Below are 14,917 nucleotides of genomic sequence, written 5' to 3'. Positions count from 1 at the left end.
ATCTTATCTTATTATAATAATATAGATATAGATAGATGTAAAGGGAAGAAAGAAAATAAAAAGAAAAAGAAAAAGAACTTTTTAACTGTCTTTGGGTCTCTCTCTTTTATGGCTTTGGACAACCCAAAGCTCCAATCGTGAAGTTAAAAGTGAAAACTCCCATATTCTCTCTCTTCAGTCTTCAAGATAGCTTGGATATAATACGCTCAGATATATATATATATATGTATATATAAAGATTATTCGTATTTTCTCTCTCTTCAGTCTTAAGGGAGCTTCAGACCCCATAACTCTTCACTCTCTTTCTCTCTCTCTCTCTCTCTATTTCTTGCTTTTATCTCTCTCTCTCTCTCTCTCTCTCTGTATGTATGGTTGTATTATACATGTATGTATAGGTTTATAGCCTGAGCACTATATCTGTAGGTGCCAATCAACGCGTGGCTTCTTTAAAGCCTCTGATCTAACTCTGAGCACGGATAGCGCCAGGTAAAAGCAATGGAATCCCTAATGGGCGTTGGCCACTTGTCTGTGTTCGATGAAGCTGATGAAGTACTTCAATTTGTTTGTTATGTTGTGTGTGTGTATTGGTATCTGTGTGAAATGACTGTGAAATGGGTGTTTCGTTTCCTTTAGTTTCAGATCCATGGTGGTCGGCGTTGAATTCGTAGCTGATTGGGGTTGATTTTTGTCATTTGTTATCCGTTTCAGGGTTTAGGTCTTTGGGTCTTCGTGTTTCTTTTGTTTGGGAAGTTAGGGTTTTTATTTGGGAATTCTTTGGTGATATGTCTGTTTTGCTCTGTCAATTTTCTCTTTTCTCCTCTCTCCCAGCCTCCCCTTGTGTGGGTATGTAATAAGGATCTGGTTGGGTGAAGTTGTGGTGCTAATCTTTATCTTTTGCTTCATCCCTTTTCTCTTTGGGATTGGGTTTACTTTTGTGTCGTTGCCCCTAAAATGAAATTGTGTCTGACATTGCCAGTGCTTAATAATGTTGGATTGACGTTTCTCTTATCTGCTTTATCTTGATGGTTCTTTCAGTTCATGTGATGTCTACCAATATATTTAAAAGCTAGGAATAGGTCATTGATAATCTTGCCTGAAGTCCTACATTTTTCCCTATGGGTGTATTTGTATTGTTTTCTAAAAGCACCTTAAATTTTCATCATTCATTACCTGTTGACCTTCTGTTATCTCAACTATTGTGGTGGTCCATTCCCCCGGATCCCTACTTTTCTGAAGTTAGAGCTGAGCTGTTCAGTCCACGAATCTAGCCCCAACTATTTAGGGGAGTAAAACTTATATGAGTTGAGCTGTATGCCACTTAATTTAATTACTAAGTCCCTAGTTCTCTTTTTGTTTGAGAGGTATTTTTCTTGACATTAGATATAATAGCTTATTCATGATGCATGAAATTGTGAACATCCTATTTTTCTTCTTAATCTGCTTGACCCTTTTTTACTCAGATTAGAGGCCTCCCCTGCAGCTTGGTCTTAAGGGAGTTGTTTTTTAATGAATAGTTTTTAAAAATTGTTTATTGCATGCTAACATTGATAATCTTTTTGAATCAGATTCAGCAAAATGTTGTTTGGCCGGGGGGGTTATTTCAGCTGTATGGAAGTAATCATTGGATTGGTGCTTGATACCTAAATGCCTCACTGAAGTTCACTGAGATGATTATGTTTCATTTTGTTTGACCTCTCTCGGAGATTGTTGGAGTATGAGGTGATTTTAGATATCGGCATGAAGGAGCTATTAAAAGTCAGCCCTTCAAATATCCAAATTGTTCTCTGTTGACTATAGTTATGTCACTGATTGTGTTATAAGTGTTGAATTCTAAATAGATGGGTACAAATTCTAGCCCACAGGATTTGCTTTATCTCAATCTCTCAAATGCAACTGTTCATAAGAATTTCCAAATACTGTGAGGGTTTCACAATCCTGTTTTCCTTGGCCACACCCAGATATGAATTATCATAGCTGTTGCTAATGCTACAGAAGGATCCTTGTCTGAGGTGGGATCTATTATAAATCTGAGTTTGCTACTTCTGGCAATGTAATTATAGCTAGTTAGTTTTGCACAGTTTTCACCCTTTTGGATAGTCAACTACAACCTTTAAGGAAGAATTGGTCTCTATTGGTGGAATTTTTGAAAAATGGAATCTGAGGCATTAACTGGTCACCATCAAACAAGCACATATCAGCGATTTCTTTCTGCCGTTGTACCTGTGCTATTTATTACAATTGGCTATGTAGACCCAGGGAAATGGGCTGCAGTTGTTGAGGGAGGAGGTCGCTTTGGGTTTGATTTGACAATGGTCTTACTGCTGTTCAATTTAGGTGCTATTCTATGCCAATACTTGTCAGCTCGTATAGCAGTGGTCACTGGTAGAGATCTGGCCCAGGTAGTAATTTCCATGTGCTGCTTTACTGATTGTATTATAATGCCTGTGGACATTGTAATTAAGTGACCTGGATTATATTTATGATTGTTATTTCTATCTGTTTGTGAACCTAATTTGTAATTTGATTTCAGTCCTTCATATCGTGTGATCTATTTCTGTGTTTGTATTGTTGCTGTCAGTATTTTTATGGAGCATTTGGGATCTTTCTAACCTTAGTACAAATTTGAATTGAATGTTACACTATCAATTATAAGTGTTTGAAAGTAATTCCAACACATTTAAAAATGTGGCATTACAAGGTGATGTCCATAACCTATAGAGTAGTTCTTCTCACCTAACTTTTAGACCTTTATGAACTAGCCATGAAACTGCTAGACCTTTATAGATGGTAAGGTTGTAGACGTAAATTTCAAAGATAGATTATGATAATTACCTAAAAGTAAGCATGTGGCTTGAGGGATGCCATAATTAATGTTTTGAAGTAACTTCTTTCTTCCCTCCTCCACGCACTGCTTCTGTGAACTTTAAAATAAAAATTGTGCTCTAGACTTTGTTGCATCAACATATGGCCTTAATCTTATGTTTCTCTTTTTTCTTTTAAAGTTTTTTCCTATCAGTGAGCCATGTAATAACTCCTTTGCTACTTGTTGTTAAAGATTTGCAGCGAGGAGTATGACAAAATAACTTGCATATTTCTTGGACTTCAAGCTGAGATTTCTATTGTAGCATTGGAGCTTACAATGGTAGTTCACCTTTCCATGATTCCCCCTTGGTTTTGTTATTTGGTTGCTTTTCCATTCTAATTACTTTTGATTATTCCTATATTAATAATTTTTTGATTCTGACAGGTTTTGGGAACTGCACATGGACTAAATGTCATATTTGGAATTGATTTATTTAGTTGTGTCTTTCTGACAGCAACTAATGCTGTTCTGTTTCCACTCATTTCTTCTCTTGTGGTAAGCCTTGCTCTCCAGGATTGATCTTCTATCCTTGCTATCTTACGCTGCTCCTTTACCAAGGGTTGGAAAAGAATTGATGAAAATGTTATTTTGTTCATACAATTTTTAGGATAATGGTCGTGCAAAGCTCCTATGCATTGGCTGGACGAGCTTCATACTTCTGGCTTATGTTCTTGGAGTGCTCATAAGTAAACCTGAAAATCCATTCACCATTGGCGGAATGTTGACTAAATTAAATGGAGAAAGTGCATTTGCATTGATGAGTCTACTTGGAGCAAGCATAATGCCCCACAACTTTTATCTGCATTCTTCAATTGTACAGGTTCTCTATCTACGACTACCTCTCATGCATGCACGTGAAAAATATTATTTTGCTGCTTTTATAATGTGTAAATTTTGGTTCTTCATAATTACAAATGTAGTCTCTTGTTTTGTTTGCTTCTGAGATTTATACAAGAGTTTCCTTTTGCAGCAAGACCAGGTATCAAAAAGAATTTCCAAGGGAGCACTGTGCCAAGACCACTTTTTTGCGATTCTAAGTGTCTTCAGTGGCATTTTCCTGGTGAATTATGTACTACTGAATTTGGCAGCTAGTGCATTCTACAGTACTGGTCTTGTTCTGCTTACCTTCCATGAGGCGCTGTCATTGCTTGATCAGGTCCAAGTTTGACAACCAAGCCTATTTGTTTTCATTTAGATATAACTTGATTTTCTGAACACATTAGATGCTTATTAGAATAATTACCAAACTGTTAATGCAGGTTTTTGGGAGTTCAATGACACCATTTGTGATATTGCTGGTTTTGCTTTCCTCAAATCAAATCACTGCATTAACTTGGGATCTTGGTAAGCAAGTAGTAGTCCATGATTTGTTTGGAATGGACCTTCCAGGCTGGCTGCATCATGTCACCGTCCGAATTATTGCAATTGTGCCAGCCCTGTATTGTGTTTGGAATTCTGGAGCTGAAGGCCTTTATCAACTGCTGATATATACTCAGGTTGGGGTTGCTCTTGTGCTTCCATCTGCTGTCATCCCCCTTTTCAGAGTTGCCTCATCCAGATCAATAATGGGCAGTCACAAAATTTCTCACATCTTGGAGCTCTTAGCCCTGGGTACATTTTTTGCCATGCTTGGCCTCAAAATTATATTTGTCACCGAGATGATATTTGGAAATAGTGATTGGGTGAACAATTTGAAGTGGAATACTGGGAGTAGCCCTTATGCTATCCTTCTCATTGCTGCCTCTAGTTCCCTTTGTTTGATGCTGTGGTTAGCAGCTACTCCACTGAAATCTGCTAGTTCTAGATTTGATCCTCCTATGCCCGAGTCATCTCTAGTCGGGGATGAACCTAATGCTAATGAATCTATATCTAATTTAGGAATTCCTATGCATAGTCAGGAACCTGCATTACAATTTGATAAATCCTTTGGCTGTCGTTTAGATTTACCTACTCGAGAACTTGATTCAAACCTGCCTGAATCTCTGTTGAATTTTGAAAGGGGTCCTCAGCTAACAACCATTGATGAGAACAAATCTGAAATAACATTTGCAAGCAATTCTACTTGCCATCCACAGGTAACAACACCAGCTGAAGATGCTGATCCAGTCAGCAAAACTCCTGACAAAATTTCAATTGGTGAACTAACAGATGCTGAAATCCTGCCTGCTGAACCATTTGATGTTGTAGAAAAGACACTTCAAATTGAAGGTGATATTCAGAATGATAAGGATGATGATAGAGATTCTTGGGAGCCTGAAGAAGCAACAAAAGAGATCTCTACAAATAATCAATCTTTGACTTCTGACAGCCCGGGATCATTTAAGAGTATCAGTGGAAAAACTGATGATGTAGGGAGTGGCACTGGAAGTTTATCAAGATTAGCAGGACTTGGTCGTGCAGCAAGACGGCAGTTAACAACAATTCTTGATGAGTTTTGGGGGCAACTTTTTGATTTTCATGGGCAGGCCACATCAGAAGCAAAATCCAATAAATTGGATGCATTGTTGGGTGTCGACTCAAAGATAGATCCAAAACCTCCTTCTGGATCTCTGAAACTGGATAGCATTAGGAAGGATGTTAATGCATATTTATCAACTATGGGTTCCCTAGGATCTGATTCAATGATGAATTCAGATATATACTCTCCCAGGCAAATGGGGAAAACTGGCAGGGAGTCACCTTATGGAGCTCAGGAGCCATCTTCATGGTCTGGTCGTATGCAAATGTTAGATGCATACAGACAAAGTTCAAACCATAATTCTCTTGAGACTGGTGAGAAGCGCTATTCCAGTATGCGTTTTCCAGCTTCATCTGCAAGCTTTGATCAACAGCCTGCTACTATTCATGGATATGAATTTGCCTCATACCTTAACCGAATCAGCAAAGAAAGGTGTGCTGATTATGTTAATGGTCAAATGGAGTCACCAATTCCAAAATCTACAGCACCTATTACATCAAACTATGTGGAGCCATATGTTGGTGCTTACAGGCAAAAACCACAGACCATCTCGAGTACTAGGGCACCTCCTGGTTTTGCAAATGTGTCTGTATCCAGAAATAATTCATTGCAGTCTGGACAAAATCTAAATGATCTCTACTCTACTGGTAATGGTCAGAGTGCAGCCACCACTAAGAAATTTTACAGCTTACCAGACATATCAGGACTCTATGTACCTCATCGCAACTCTTCACTGTCACAGAGGACTGCTCAGTTGGATAATTCAATGGGATATGGGCCGTCAGTTGGGCACACAGTATATGCCCCAGCATATTCACGTGCTTCACAGATGGCTTATCGCCCTTCAGGGTTTGATCAACTTTCTCCTTCCAAAGTGTGCAGAGAGGCTTTTTCATTGCAATTGAATCCAAATCCTGGGACTGGTGGGTCCCTATGGTCTACACAGCCTTTTGAGCAATTTGGCGTTGATAAAAGTGTTAGTGTTGGTACTGATAGTTTTGGAGCTATGCAAAGTTCATCTACACAGGAAACTTTGGAGGCAAAGCTACTTCAGTCCTTTAGAAGTTGTATATTGAAGCTTCTGAAGCTCGAAGGTTCTGACTGGCTGTTTAAGCAGGATGATGGAGCTGACGAGGATCTAATATCTCGTGTTGCTGCAAGGGAAAGAGTTCTGTATGATGCTGAAACTAGGGAGGTTAATAGGTTGTCTAACATTGTGGAATCTCAATCTAACATGAAACCTGGCTCTGCAGCGAAAAGTGCTGAGGCAGATTTCACCAAGTTCTTGGTTATGTCAGTTCCTCATTGCGGAGAAGGCTGTGTTTGGAGAGTAGATCTGATAGTAAGCTTTGGGATCTGGTGCATTCACAGGATTCTCGAACTCTCACTCATGGAAAGCAGGCCAGAGCTTTGGGGAAAATACACCTATGTACTGAATCGTCTTCAGGTAAAAATTCCCTCTGCAGGAGTTTAGGCTTGTGTGGCTTTCTCAGATTATATTCTCTTTTTTCTGTTTGGCTCTCTGGTTGTTTTTTGTATAACTATAATTATATCTTTACCTACCTACCCACTGTAGGGCATAATTGATTTGGCATTCTCCAAGCCTCATTCGCCAATGATTCCCTGCTTTTGCCTTCAAATTCCGGTTGGCCAGCAACCACGGTCCAGCATGCCTATTTCAAATGGAAGTTTGCCCCCACCTGCTGCAAAACAGAACCGCGGAAAATGCACTACAGCAGCAATGCTCTTAGAAATAATCAAAGACGTTGAGATTGCCATCTCTTGTCGTAAGGGGAGAACCGGTACTGCAGCTGGTGATGTGGCTTTTCCGAAAGGAAAAGAAAATCTGGCCCCAGTACTCAAGCGCTACAAACGCAGATTATCAAATAAGCCAGTAGCATCTCAGGAGGGTGGGCCTGGGTCACGGAAAGCACCATCATCAACAACCCTTTATGCCTTGTAGCATTTGCGATGTTCACAGCAGCTGAGTATACAGAGGATAGCTATGTATTCACTCCTTTTTTCTTGTGTATCCTGTTCTCAATTTCAGACTGTGGCTCAGTTGCTATGAACTCCTCCCCTCTCCTGTGTGTATTGTGGTAGTTTTTTTGGTCTTGACTCTTTTTCCTTCTGTACGTTTATCATGTATGCATCACAGGATCCAAAAACGAAAAAAAAAAGAAAAAAAAAAAGGGGAAATTTGTCTTGAATTGTATATTACTGCAGCTGCAAGTGTTATTGAATGCTATTTAACTGCAGTAGTATGGGGAAATGAGCAGGAAAAGGGTGCCAAAAAGTGTTTACATTGACTTCTGCTAATGCTAAATCTTACATTTACAAGGTATCCTTGTCCTGTTGTCCAGGGATGATATGCATAAAGTTTCATATTCCCCTTACCTTCTGCTATATTTGTCCCTCACTCCTTCCTATGCAATGCTCCCATGTTCTGTTTCTGTCCATGAAAGAGTTCAACCAGGAGGCCATCTCTGTCTACTCGAGCAAGGTACGCTATGTTATTATCTCTTCAATGTTCTTTTGATCCCTTCATTTCGTTTTGTACCGATTCATAAACTGCTCTTTTGGTTTGCCCATTTCGATCTGAATGCAGAAGAGAGCAAACGCGATCGTCTTCTTGAAAGGGGGAAAGAAGAGATCATGTCATAAGGAGCAATGTTGTAGTGATATCATTGCTGCTTATCCTCCTTGTGTTGATTGTGGCCATTGTTTGTTACCTATTTGGTAGGTCAAGGGGTCGCCGCCTGACCGGAACACCGGCAATCTTTTCGGCTCTGGTCACTGAAACTCTAGTGTGAACCACACATGGAAAGCATGAACCTGCTTAGTCTGTTTAACTCTACATTTTAACTTTTTTTAGATTTTATGTTATTTCTGTGTGTGGATGGATTGTTGTAAATATGGAGTTGTATAATATGGTTCCAACGTGCTTTAACCAAATTGAGGAATTATTGCATATATACAATAAATAGAATTTATTCCACTTTCGGTCTCAACTTCACTTTGGAAATATAGAAGTATTTCTCACCCAACTTGGCAACTGTTCTGTATTCTGGTCATATCTCGTCGTAAAAATGTCTAAATTGAATGATTCTTGAACTAGTAGAAAGACAATTTGAATGGCTACAATTTTTATGAAGACAATCGGGTTTTATTCGGATGTTACCATGGTAAAAAATGACATGAAATGCAATAGTTATCATGCAAGTGGATGACAAATTATTGAATATAAGGTGATGGCAAATCATGGAGGAGATACTATATTTTCCATGCAAAGTGATAGCAAATTATTGAGGGAAAAATTAATTTCTATATCCGGATTTTAGGTTATTTAAAATATTAGACCCTAAACTCCACCTAGTCTAGCCATTTGCCATTCTTATTATCCAAAAATCATTCTAATCTTCCCTTGATTTTTTTATTTTTTATTTTTATTTTTATTTTTTTGTCTCCTTACTATCAAGAGAGAAATTCTTCATTATTTTCTTTTTGTTAGAGAAAGAGAAGTTGTAACTCATATATTTCTCATTATATTCTCTTCATTACACTGTTTTTTTTATTCTTATTCTTGTGGAACACTTGAAGAGTTTGCATGAGAAGAAAAAGAATGATTCATCATTTTCCTAAATTTTCTCAAGTAGTATAAGCTGCACAATCAAAGTTATGGAGAAATAATTACGAAAGAATGAATTGGAGCAAAATGGCATGAACTTGTATTTCCTGTCTAACTTGACGGCGGTTTAATATTAATGATTGTAACAGCTGTGTTTAACTCTAGATTAAGTTGTCAGTTACGAAGGTTACAAAGCTGAAATTATTTCATTTGTTAATGCCATGTGTTAATATTATTAACTCCTCTTTCTCTTATAACAAACTAGTTGTTGGTATATTGTTTTTTTTGCTAGTTCAACTTGCAAAATTTGTTTTCTCTCTTCTCCTCTCAACTCTTTTCTTACAGATAAAATTTCTACCAATAATTTCGTAAATTTGTACGGAGTTCTCAACTTTGTTCTAGTTCGCCGAACTTTAGGTTTAAGTGCTCAAACACTAAAGTTGTATTCCATTTTTATCTTGGAAGACTGATGCTACAACGCTCCTAGCACCCTCAGGGCGTAGCGGATCAGATTTAAGGAAAGTGTGAGTATCACACAGACTCAAATTTTTTCTCCTTCTTCTCCTTTCCTTTGTTGGGTTAAAATCTAATATTTCTTATATTTTTGGTGTATCGACTTATTCACCACCAACATATATTTATAGTTTTTTTTTTTAATAAATTTTGTAAGTACTTGAACATTTAAAATTTGTGCACATAAAATAGATGAAATTATATTGTATACCACGATTTATATTTTTAAGTGGACCATTAATAAATACTACTTTAATATATTAAAAATTTAAATAGTAAAAGTTCATTTAAAAATAATAAAATAAAAATAAAAATACATAAAAAAAAAACAAATCTTTTATAAACGGGCTGGGTCTTGGAGTTTTCTTCTATTCCTTTTTGGTGTAAAACTTTTCTGAACTTCAGAGGTTTAAATCTGGTTGGAGACTGGAGTCAAGGAAGGGAATAAAACAACTGTTTGTATTTCACAGTTTAAAATTATTGTTTTGTTGTGCAAGACTGCAAGAAAAGAAAATAGCTTAAAGCAAAGACGCCATTGATGCATCTGAAGCAATAATAGTAATTTAAAGAAAAGGCAAATCGGAGGCATGGGCGATGATGCGAAGAAGGCAAGCAAGGTTCTTCAATTCTCGCCGTTTCAGAGCTTGGTAGATGTGGGTTTCTGGCACAGATTCTCTTCGCTCAAGCTCAACCAGTTGGGGCTCGATGATTCCCCAATTCCCATCACTGGTATGCTTTACTTGCGTCTTTATTTTGATCAAAATTCTGCTTTTTTCTGTTTATGCTTTTTAATTGTAAAATTTAATGGACAATTTAGAGCTGAATGGAAATTTTCCAGTTATTGGGAGGTGAAATTATGCCCCTAATGTATAATTCATAGCATTTACTCCTAAAGAACAACTATGGAACTAAATTGAGTTTACCCATTTTTTGAGAGCTAAAGGTTATGCTCACTTTGTCTGATTTAGTCTCCCTGAGGTTTCTGTGATTTATCTTCTTTTTGGGCTATAAGGTTGTGCACCTGGTAACCTTGCCTTGTGACCCTAAGTGACAAAGGACCACGAGAAGGTAAACCAGCCTAGATTGCCAATAGGCTATAATTGACTGGCTCAAATCAAGATGGTCAATTGACTGCTTCCATTGGGAGTTGAACTTGTAACCTTCTGGTTACCAAGCCAACAACCCGACTAATTTGGCTGGGGTTGTCCCAATGTTCTCTTCTTTGTTTCCCTCTATCTGCTAATCATTTTAATTGATAAGTATGTAAGCCAATTTTAATGATTTATGGCAGGTTTTTATGCACCTTGCTCGTATCGTCAAGTTTCTAATCACTTGACTCTTCTTTCTGAATCTTTGCCACCTGAGCATGGTGAACAATCGCAATCGAATCTGAGAAGTAAGGGGAATAGGAACCGATGCCCTATTCCTGGCACCCTTTACAACACAAACACATTGGAGGCCTTCCACGCACTTGATAAGCAAAGCCTAATAAAGGAAGAAGCTAAAAAGGTATTGTATTTGTGTAACAGTTCCTAAATTCTGCTATTTATATGTGAAAGTTGTTTCTTTAACCATGCTCGGTAGTTTAAAAATTAATAGAGAAAGAGCTATCTTGCGCATAACTTATTCTCCAATTTTATTATTCTTTTGTTTCTATGACATGCAATCAAATGTAGCCTTAAATTAGTCTGGGACAAAATTTTCCTAGTCGGTTATTGGTCAAAATAGGCTATTGTGAATGTAACTAATGCAGAAAGGTCATTTTACAAAGTAATTCTTATATGGGCAGTTAATGTTCGTTTTTATTGCAAATCAGATATGGGATGACATTCACTCTGGTAAAGTGGAGGAAGATAGTGGTCTGCTTTTGAGATTCTTGATTATATCATTTGCAGACTTGAAGAAGTGGAGCTTCCACTATTGGCTTGCGTTCCCTGCTCTAGTTCTTGATCCTCCTGCAACATTAGTTGATTTGAAGCCAGCTTCCCAGTGCTTCAGCCCCGTGCAGGTTCTGTATTTATGGATATTTTACATTTATTGGATTACGGAAATAAATCACTTTTAATGTTTATTTTCTTCTTCTGTTGTTTAGGTTGAATACTTAACCGCAGCTTGCAATGATTGGCGTAACACAAGTTCCAGAACAGGTATAAATGTTCTGGCTCTCATATAGTGGTCTTGTTATCAATCTTTATGTATCCCTCACACCGCTTCCAATTTCATGGGATACTAAAGCATGAGTTTGTTGCAGATGTTCCATTTTTCCTCGTATCTATTGCTTCAAATTCTCATTTCACTCTAAGGCCACTGGGAGATTGGGGAACTTGTAAAGATGAGGGTCATGAGGTCTGTCCACAGTATCTCTAACTTGAAAGTTTCTTTTAAACAATTAAATGTACATTTAATAAATAGGAGTCAAATATGGTAGGTGATTTTATTTATTTATTTATTTATTTATTTATTTTTTTGGGAGTATTGTTGACAGAGGTTTCTATCCCTGTCAGGTTCTTTTTGGTTTTTATGATCCTTGTAACCTCCCAAATAATCCTGGCTGGCCACTGCGCAATTATCTTGCATATATTTGTACAAGGTGGGGAATTGAAAAGATTAAATTCTTCTGCTACCGAGAGAACCGTGGCTGTGCAGATTTGGGATTGTCCCTTGTTGGAGAAGCATTTATATCCGTTTCTCAAGGTAGCAACAGAAACTGGTGACTTGCTTTATCCTGATCCATACTTCTTTATGGATTCGGTATTTATTTGCCTTTCGTATTCTCAAACATGTGAATCTAGGATGGAAGGATCATCATAATATTCCTAAAGTTGTGGGGTGGGAGACCAACAAGGGGAAGATGGCTTCAAGATGTGTCAGCCTTGCCGAATCTATGGATCCAACAAGGTTTGCATAATGATCTTGAAGATGTCGTATTTGTTGAGCATATAATATATATAAACATAAATGTGCAATCCAACTATCAGTTTAGGTTTTTAGTTGAGATGGAGCACATGCTTCAATTTGGTATCAGAGTCATGCCACGTGTTGCTTGGAGCCCATAAAAAGTAATCGGCCATGTGCAATCCAACTATCAGCTTAGACTTTTAGTTGAGATGAAGCATATGCTTCAATTAAACTGAACTATACATGTCATCTCAGAATTTTATTTTGCACTTTTCTCAGGTTGGCAATTTCTGCTGCGGATTTGAACTTAAAACTAATGAGATGGCGTGCATTGCCTTCGTTGAATCTTAATATCTTGTCTGCTACTAAATGTCTTCTACTGGGAGCCGGTACACTTGGATGCCAGGTGGCTAGAATGCTTATGGTGAGTATTCCCGCTGAATTCAAAGCTACTGTACTATGCGAGGCAGCATTGAAGTCAGGTATTTTTGCAGGCATGGGGTGTTCGAAAAATTACATTGGTTGACAGTGGAAAGGTCTCGATGTCAAATCCATTGAGACAGTCTCTGTATATACTGGATGACTGCTTGAGTGGGGGTAAATTTAAGGCAGAGGCTGCTGCTGAAAGTCTGAAACGAATTTTTCCAGCTGTGGTACCGACATGTTTTCTCCATATAATTTAGCCTCGAGGAAGGTTTCCCTTCAAATGTTGATGTGCTATACTTTCTCCTCAGGAACCCGATAGCGTTGTGATGGCTATTCCAATGCCAGGTCACCCAGTGCCGAAACAAGAAGAGAATAATATACTCGAGGACTGTAGGCGCCTGCAAGATTTGATCTCTTCACATGATGTGATCTTTTTATTGACTGATACTCGAGAAAGCCGGTGGCTTCCTAGTCTGCTTTGTGCCAGTGCCAACAAGGTTTGTCGCTATTCTTTTCTCTTATCAATATTTTCTTTGAAAGTTTATTTTTTTGATTATTTTTCTGTGTCTATTCTGCAACTAATGTTTGAACCCCACATTAATATAGTTGCATGACTCGTTCTTGTGCTGGTTTACCTGCAGATAACTATTACTGCAGCTTTAGGTTTCGATAGCTTTCTTGTCATGCGTCACGGAGCGGGTCCTACGAGCACTACACAAAATTTACTCGATGAGACGTCTGATTCTAGCCCTGCCACGACTGCCAATATGAAAAACCTCACACTCACCGACAAAAATCCAGGAGGCGAGAGATTGGGGTGTTACTTCTGCAATGATGTAGTTGCGCCTATTGATGTAACGACTCTGAAACTAAAATAGTTGTGGTCATCGTAGATCAGAAATTTTTTGAAATAACGATGTTTGCTATTATGGTCTTTGGTGTAGTCAACTGCCAACCGTACATTGGACCAGCAGTGCACAGTTACTCGTCCCGGGCTTGCTCCCATTGCATCTGCCCTTGCTGCTGAACTTTTGGTGGGAATATTGCACCATCCTCAGGGGTAAATGAAGATACCGAGATTTTCATTATATAAAAACTGGTTTACGTCTTTTCCCTTTCTATTAAACTCTTTTCTTCTTGAACAATACTGACAGGTTACATGCCAAAGCTGAATTTGCGAATTCTGTTGATAACGGGAGCAACGAACAACCTCTTGGCATACTACCTCATCAGATCCGCGGCTCCTTGTCTCAGTTCTCTCAAATGATGCTCGTAGGTCATGCTTCTACTAGTTGCACCGCTTGTTCCTCCAAGGTGAGTCTCGTGATTCAATGCAAACAATCCCTTGTTGAGCATTTGAGCATATAATATATACAAACATAAATGTGCAATCCAACTATAAGCTTAGGTTTTTAGTTGAGATAGATGTTTCAATTTGGTATCAGATCCATGTCAAAGGTCATGAGTTTGAATCTCCGCGTCACCCGATGAAAAAGAGAACCTCACACGTGACTGACGTGGGGGGGCGTGTTGAGCATATAATATATACAAATATAAATGTGATGGAGCACATGCTTCAATTTCCCTTAAACAGACATATATTTCACCGTTCTTTCAGTTTTGTTTGTCATCTAGATTCGGATTACAGTAGTTTATGACCTGAACTCCCCTGACATTAGCGTCAATCCTTTTAATATCCTCGTATGGTGTCTCTTAGGATGTTGTCCGGTTGGGTGACATCGAAGTCTTTAGCAGATCATTCACCATTTCATTGCTTGTTTCTTGAACACTTCCATATTCGATTGCCCTAAATCTCATCATATGACATTACAGGTTGTATCAGAATATGAGAAGAGGGGGATGGATTTTGTCCTTGAAGCCATCAATCACCCTACATATCTAGAGGATCTAACTGGATTGACAGAGCTGATGAAGTCTGCTGGATCTTTTGAACTCGACTGGGAACCGGAGATTGAAAACGATGAAGATTGTGTTGAATTATAGTAAATATATTTATGTACTGTAATATAAACTAACTCATTCATTTTACCAAGTAATTGTGCTGGATTGCCAAAGCTTTATCCTCAAATTCCTCTCATTTCTTCCTATTATTTTGTTTGCTCTAAATCAA

General features: G+C 38.1%; 2 protein-coding genes across 3 annotated transcripts; both read left to right on the top strand.

The window, feature by feature from the left end:
- Nucleotides 1–263: 263 nt before the first annotated feature.
- On the top strand, nt 264–8,319 carry LOC109185867 (ethylene-insensitive protein 2). Of its 2 annotated transcripts, none has more exons than XM_019335826.1 (9): nt 264–486; nt 1,566–2,399; nt 3,056–3,142; nt 3,248–3,358; nt 3,471–3,683; nt 3,834–4,019; nt 4,123–6,768; nt 6,898–7,824; nt 7,930–8,319. In XM_019335826.1, the coding sequence occupies exons 2-8, from the start codon at nt 2,151–2,153 to the stop codon at nt 7,282–7,284; spliced, it is 3,879 nt and encodes a 1,292-aa protein (XP_019191371.1). In that variant the 5' UTR covers nt 264–486; nt 1,566–2,150; the 3' UTR covers nt 7,285–7,824; nt 7,930–8,319. The 2 variants fall into 2 exon arrangements, with proteins under 2 accessions (XP_019191371.1, XP_019191372.1); XM_019335827.1 differs by having other exon boundaries at nt 264–549.
- A 1,490-nt stretch (nt 8,320–9,809) lies between these two features.
- Nucleotides 9,810–14,913, top strand: LOC109185931 (ubiquitin-like modifier-activating enzyme atg7). Its single transcript, XM_019335921.1, has 14 exons — nt 9,810–10,191; nt 10,754–10,971; nt 11,279–11,470; nt 11,555–11,609; nt 11,714–11,808; nt 11,967–12,156; nt 12,255–12,360; nt 12,640–12,784; nt 12,855–13,013; nt 13,095–13,283; nt 13,428–13,640; nt 13,731–13,846; nt 13,941–14,100; nt 14,620–14,913. The coding sequence occupies exons 1-14, from the start codon at nt 10,050–10,052 to the stop codon at nt 14,788–14,790; spliced, it is 2,151 nt and encodes a 716-aa protein (XP_019191466.1). The 5' UTR covers nt 9,810–10,049; the 3' UTR covers nt 14,791–14,913.
- The last annotated feature ends 4 nt before the right edge of the window (nt 14,914–14,917 follow it).

This window comes from Ipomoea nil, unplaced genomic scaffold, assembly GCF_001879475.1.
Source record: "Ipomoea nil cultivar Tokyo-kokei standard unplaced genomic scaffold, Asagao_1.1 scaffold1361, whole genome shotgun sequence".
NCBI lineage: Eukaryota > Viridiplantae > Streptophyta > Magnoliopsida > Solanales > Convolvulaceae > Ipomoea > Ipomoea nil.
Note: the sequence above shows the minus strand (reverse complement) of the source record. Positions and strands in the feature narration are given on the sequence as shown.